Genomic DNA, 6,000 nt, shown 5'->3' on the forward strand with positions numbered 1-6,000 from the left:
CATGTTCGCTCGGGGGCTTCTAAGAGGGTTTTCTGGATCTTGGAACAGAACTGCCTTTGTAAGCGCCGGTTTGGAGAGGAGGCTGCCAGCGACTCTATGCAATGTTCTTTCCCTTCTAATATTTTCTAAGGAACTTCATTAAATATAACTTATATCCCATAGAACCTACCCTGCACAGTGCTGACCCACAGAGCATGTCCGCCACCTGTCAGCATCCCTTGGGCCCCCCGTGGAGACCTGCCCCACCCCACCCCAGTGATTTGGGAGGAGGGGCTGCCCTCGCTCAGCCTCGCGCTTCCGGAGGCACTCAGGTGCCTGTCATGGAGGCTAAGGCTGAGCCACACGGCTCACAGTTTCTCGTCTGGTGTCCAGCACCACCCATGTACCTGCAGATACAGCCTGGGGCCACTGCAGAGCCACCTGCTGCTGCCGCTCCGTGTGGCAGGGCCAGAAGCCGCCGCCTCCAGCTGGGCCTTTGCCCTTCACTCTGGGTGGGATCAGCCCCGTGGTCGTGCTCAGAGAGAATGGCCTTGGCCAGAGGGAGGGTCCTCTCAGGGAGGACCCTGTGTGCTCCCTGCTGCCATGGCTCCCTGCACGCAAAGGCCTGGCAGTGGGAACCGGAAGCATCTGACCCTGTGAGCACCGGAGGTTAATTAAAATCCCCCACCAGCGATCATATCCGGGTGACGGGGAGGCACAGGGAGGGAGGACTCAGTGGCTGTCCACGGGGCGGCTCTGGGGGAGACCAGGAAACCAGTGCTCCCCAGATCCTGTGCCCATGGCTTGTCTTTGCAAGACCGAAAGAAGCCTTTGGAATCTGGAGCAAAACAGCATATGGGCCGGGACGCTTCGGGTCCGTGGGCTCAGCAGGGGTGGTCTTTGCCACCTGTGGGACACCGGGTGGTGCTTGGGGATGCTCGTGGGCTGCTGCTACCCACGCCTCAGTGCACAGAAGGCCCTGGCCAAAACCACACCACACGGACGGTTCCAGAAACCTTGTTACAGAATGTGACAGTGGTCCTCAACCAGGGACACTTCTGCTCCCTAGGGGGTCACTGTTGGAGACAGGTTTTGTGGCAAAACAGAACAGGAGATTCGCCACACTCAGGGCTTCAAGGTGAACAGTGGGACATTAGGCGTTCACAGCACAGCTCCACTGCCCCCGCCCACTCTGAGAGCATCTGCATCCAGCACAGGAGCCCCCTCCCCAAGTGGCCCATCTGCCCCCACCCTCACCCCCGCCCCCTGAGTCTGCCAGTCTCTCTGTCACCAGGGATTCAACCAGTGAGATCACACCTGGGGCACTGAGACCCCACCCACATCAGTGAGACCTCTCCCACACAGGTTGGTGACACCCCAACCACATCGGGGAGACCCCACCAAGATAGTGAGACCCCACCCGGGATGGTGAAACCAAACCCACTATGGTGAGACCCTTCCCACCCACATCAGTGACACCCCACCTGGGGTAGTTAGACCCCACCCAGGTCAGTTGGACCCCACCCACTATGGTGAGACCCCTCCCACCAGGTCAGTGACATCAAACCTACAACAGTAGGACCCCAGCCAGGACGCTGAGACCACACTCACGTTGGTGGGACCATACCATTGTCGGTGAGACCCAGCCGGGGTGGGAGAAGCTCTGGCACTTGGGCTGTGCCAGGGCTGCAGACTCCAGGGCCACCAGGTAACTCTGTTCCCCACCTCATTGGGCACAAAGGGTCCCTGGAGGATGGGTTTGGGGTCCCGAGCTGTGGTCTCAGCACCAGGGGAGGAGGGAGGCCCCAGTCTCAGGGAGTCCCAGGGTCCATCCCTCGCCCTGGGTGATCATCACTGGACTTCCAGGGTAGCAGCTAAACGAGCCTCTGTCTGTCACCCAGCCTGTGGCACTCGGGTACAGCGGCGGGAAAGAGACTGGGTGGGGGCACCCCGCAGGCCAAGGGAGGGAGAGATCAGGACAAAGCCCATGATGGGAAGCAGCCCTGAAGTGACCTCAAATAATTCACGGAAACCCAAGCTGCGCTGCGAGTGTGTGTGAAGTTTAAGCCGCAGCCTTGCTATGGAGGACAGGGCTGTTTGCTTTGTCAGGGGAGACCAGAGTGGGGCAGCGGTGGCCGAGCAGGTGCACACGCCAAGGAGCGGATCTGCCTCAGCAGACTGTCACCTCCACCCCACCCTCCACTCCGCGCAGGTGACCCCCGCTCTGCAGCACAGCCCAGACATCGCAATCCATGTTGGCCTGGGCACGGCCGGCTCCCTCCCGGGTCCTCCACCTGCAGAGCCAGTCTTCAGCCAGGAGGCACGTCAGAGCCACCAGGACCAGGACAGCCAGGCCGATCCGCAGGAGGTTCTGGGCGGTGTGATCCCAGGCGGCTGGGGCTGGGGCAGAGGGACCGCTGATGGGGTGCAGCACTGCACCCACCCGCTCCTCTCCCCTCACCTCCCAGACCTTCCTCCTGCCCCCACCCCGCGGGAGCCCATCTACTCACCGTCCTGGACTCTGGACACTGTGGTTCCAAGACGGGGTTCCCGAGAGCCTGCTGTGGGAAGGGAGGGTTGGCTTTGGCTTCTGCCCACCCAGCCTCTCCACCCCACACCTCACAGGGGTCCCAGCATCCTCACCCCGCGGGCAGGAGCCCCAGGCCCCAGGCAGAAGCTGGCGTTGCACTATTGCGCATGCGTCTCCATGCCTTGCACCCCGACGGGGGCTCTGCTCCCCCCTCATGCGGGTCTTTCTCCACACAGGACTCAAATCCAAAGCCTGGCGCTCCCCTGGGTGTCCTGAGCCAGCCCCCTCCCACCAGCCTCCTGCCCAGTCCCTTGTCACCTCCCCTTCCTGACTTCCGGCACTGCTGGGTCGCCCCCTGTCTTTCTGGAAATCTCTTCGTTCTGAGAACCAATCGACTAACGGGCTCCGTCGGCCAGTGTTCACCCAGATGTCTCCTGCGTGTGCCCAGCCAGGCGGCCCTGCTTAGCCCTCCAAGGTCCCCCTTCCAGGTCACTACTGCTCCTTGTGTGCGATGCCAGGGGGCTTCTAAAACTTCACAGGACACGGAGTTAAAAGAGAAGTGTATGGGGCCAGCACTGTGGTGTAATGGGTTAACGCCTCCGCCTATAGCACCAGCACCCCATATGGGCACTGGTTCAAGTCCCCGCTGCTCCACTTCTCTCCAGCTCCCTGCTAATGTGCCTGGGAAAGCAGCAGAAGATGGCCCAGATCTTTTACCCCTGCACTTTCCATGAGCTCTCTGAACTGCCCTCATATAACACATTTCTCTCTCCCGACTTCCACCCACGGATGCTCCATCCACTCTGGCTGGAACGCTCATGCCCCAGATGTTTTTCTGGTTGACGGGCACAGCTGTACGGGTTGCCCATCCCTTATCCAAAATGTTAGGGACAGTAAGTACTCCAGATGGGCTTGTCAGCGGATTTAGAATATTCCCATACACACAGTGAGGTCTCCTGGAGACTGCGCCCATGTCTTAAACACAAGATTCTCTGCGTGTCACAGGCCCCGGGACATAAGCTCTGGGTAACTTATCATGTCCCTAGTGCACCTGGGTTCTGCATATGGACCAGCATGAGAGGGAGGGTGTGGGTTTCACTGCTGGCGGCTTGTGGGCACTGAACACCACCACACCTGGGGCACCTGCACTGCACTGTGCAGGCGGGGAAGCCCACGGCACCCTCGGGCACGCACAGGAAGGCTCCAGCTGTCCCGAGTGTGGAGGAGGAATCTACTCACCAGGAGCAGGGGCGGGGTCTGTGGGTTCCAGGCTGGGGTCTCCCACATCTGCAGACGGAGATGAAGAGGACAGGTCAGGGCTGGGGGTTTCCTCTGCTCCCTCCATTCTCCTTCCTTGGCACCCTGTGGTGGACGTCCCTTCGACATGACCCTGGGGTTTCTTTAGGAGCCCAGGGAGGACCTGGGAACTGGGGGCTTCCTCACCTGTGACCAGGAGCTTCACGGGCTCACTGGGGAAGGACCACACATGGCCGCTATAGGCGCCAAAACACCTGTATGTGCCCGTGTGTGCCGAGGTCACAGGGCCCATGGGGAACTCCGCTGGCACCGCCCCGTGGCTGCCCTGTGGGTGGCTGGGCCCGCCTTCCCAGAGCAGGAAGAAGGTGTTGGTCACAGTCTCTAGGCGGCAGTAGAAGGTCACATTCTCTCCCGAGGTAACCCTGGGCCCTGGTTGAACCCATAGGGTGGGCGTGTCGTACATTCCTGCACGAGAAGGTGGCCAGTGTCTTCCTGCCTCCCAGGATCCCCCCTGCAACCTCAGACCCTCCTCCTCCCCCCACACTTATCCCAGTCACAGACGCGCCCTCCCCAGCCGTGCTCCCAGGTGGAGGCGCTCAGTGCCAGGAGTGAGGATCAGACTCTCTGGGAGCCGCTGTCCACCGGGGGTTCCCAGAGATTGGCCGCTAGGACCACAACGCCAGCACGGCCTGGGGCAGCCGATGGCCGGGGCCACCTCAGAGTCACCAGTCAGAGACTCGGGTGGGGCTGCCGTTTGCTTATGTCTTTGGGGGAAACATACATAATATAGAATTCAGCATCTTAACAGCTTTAATCTTCGCCCCGTGTCCCAACTTCTTTTGCAAGTTCAGCCCGTTCCCTCGCATGCGGTGTAGCCCACGTTGGCCACGCCTTCCCCAGGGGACACTCGGCTGCTTGCAGCTCTCGGCCCTTCTGATCCAGGCTGCGGTGACTCGGGGCCAAAGCTCTCTGTGTTTGTCACGAGCCCTCCTGCAGATCCTACCAAGTGCTTCAGTCTGAGACACAGGTCCCCGGCTGTAGGGAGCGCCGTGGCCCGGACACCTTCCCTCCGTGGGAGCGGCCCTCCCACAGGACAAGCCTCTCTCTCTGCCCGGCCTGCTTCTCTCGCCTGTCCCAGGGACCCGGGTGCTGTCCTCGGTAGGAGTCCTGCACCTATGCCCTGCTGGGCTTCCCCCTCTGCAGGCTCCTCCCAGAGGAAGCAGCCCCCGTTCTGACACCTGCAGAGCATGGCCGGGTGGGGCTGCCCCCTGCCGCCACCACAGCATGGCAGCGGGCAGACTCACTGGTGACCACCAGATCCAGGGGCTCGCTGGGCTCCGACCAGAGCTCCCCGCTGCGGCAGAAGCAGCGGTAGCGCCCTGCAGTGCGCAAGGTCATGGCTGCGATGGGGAACCGGACTGCGCCCCTCGCTCTGGATCGCTGGGGTCTCCCCCAGGCAGAGAGGCCCCCCTCAGAAAGCAGCTGGTACTCCTCGGCCCTGGGGGGCCCCTGGCACCAGATGGCTGCTGGCTTCCCCTCTGGAATCCTGGAGTCGGGCTCAGCCCAGATGCTGGGCCTGGTCAGTGCCTCTGGAAGGGAATCAGAACCTGAGTTTCCAGAAGGAACCCTCCCCAGCCCCCTCCCACCAGCAACAGCCCCGCCCACTCCCAGTTTTCCCAGTGGTGGTGACTTCCTGGGGACCTCGAGGGTGACCCTGGGGCAGTGAAGGGAGGACTCACGCTTCTGGGTGCTGATTCTCCAGCTCAGACACAGCCCTGGGAGGCAGGAACCATGGGTCGTGTTGCCCCCCCACCCGTACCCCCGGCCTCCATTGCCCTCCCGTACCAGGACTCACCGAGGCAGAGCAGGGCTATGAGTGGGGAGGGCATGGCACAGATTCAGGCGGGAGGTGTGTGTGGCCGGCCGGCGAGGGGCACAGGATGTGGTGGGTGAGGCCCCACGCCGCTCACCCTGGGGATTTCACACTGACTTTCTTACAGGCGGGGTCACAGCCCTCCCTCTGCCACCTGATCACAGCCCCACAGACATCCAACCACACCTGCGCCCTCAGTGTTCCTGTCAGCTTCAACACCACACCACTCCCTCCCCAGAGCTCCTGTCCATTGCTGGCCTGGGTGGCTCCTGTCGTCTCTGGGTGCCCCAGGGCCGGGTCTGGGTGGGTTCACAGCGCATCTGCAGCTCTGGCACAGAGGGGAAGGCAGATGGAGGAGCCC

General features: G+C 62.1%; 1 protein-coding gene across 1 annotated transcript in view; it reads right to left on the bottom strand.

Annotated features, from left to right (window-relative positions):
- Positions 1-5,785, bottom strand: part of LOC138846779 (paired immunoglobulin-like receptor B) — a 67,492-nt gene extending 61,707 nt beyond the window's left edge. The window contains 4 exon segments of the mRNA XM_089320117.1: positions 3,953-4,231; positions 5,071-5,355; positions 5,506-5,541; positions 5,622-5,785. Coding sequence (XP_089176243.1) covers positions 3,953-4,231; positions 5,071-5,355; positions 5,506-5,541; positions 5,622-5,655 — 634 coding nt within the window. The 5' untranslated portion in view covers positions 5,656-5,785.
- Positions 5,786-6,000: the final 215 nt, after the last annotated feature.

The sequence above is a fragment of the Oryctolagus cuniculus genome, chromosome 18, assembly GCF_051225735.1.
Source record: "Oryctolagus cuniculus isolate XC-2025 breed Fujian yellow rabbit chromosome 18, ASM5122573v1, whole genome shotgun sequence".
Taxonomy (NCBI): Eukaryota; Metazoa; Chordata; class Mammalia; order Lagomorpha; family Leporidae; genus Oryctolagus; species Oryctolagus cuniculus.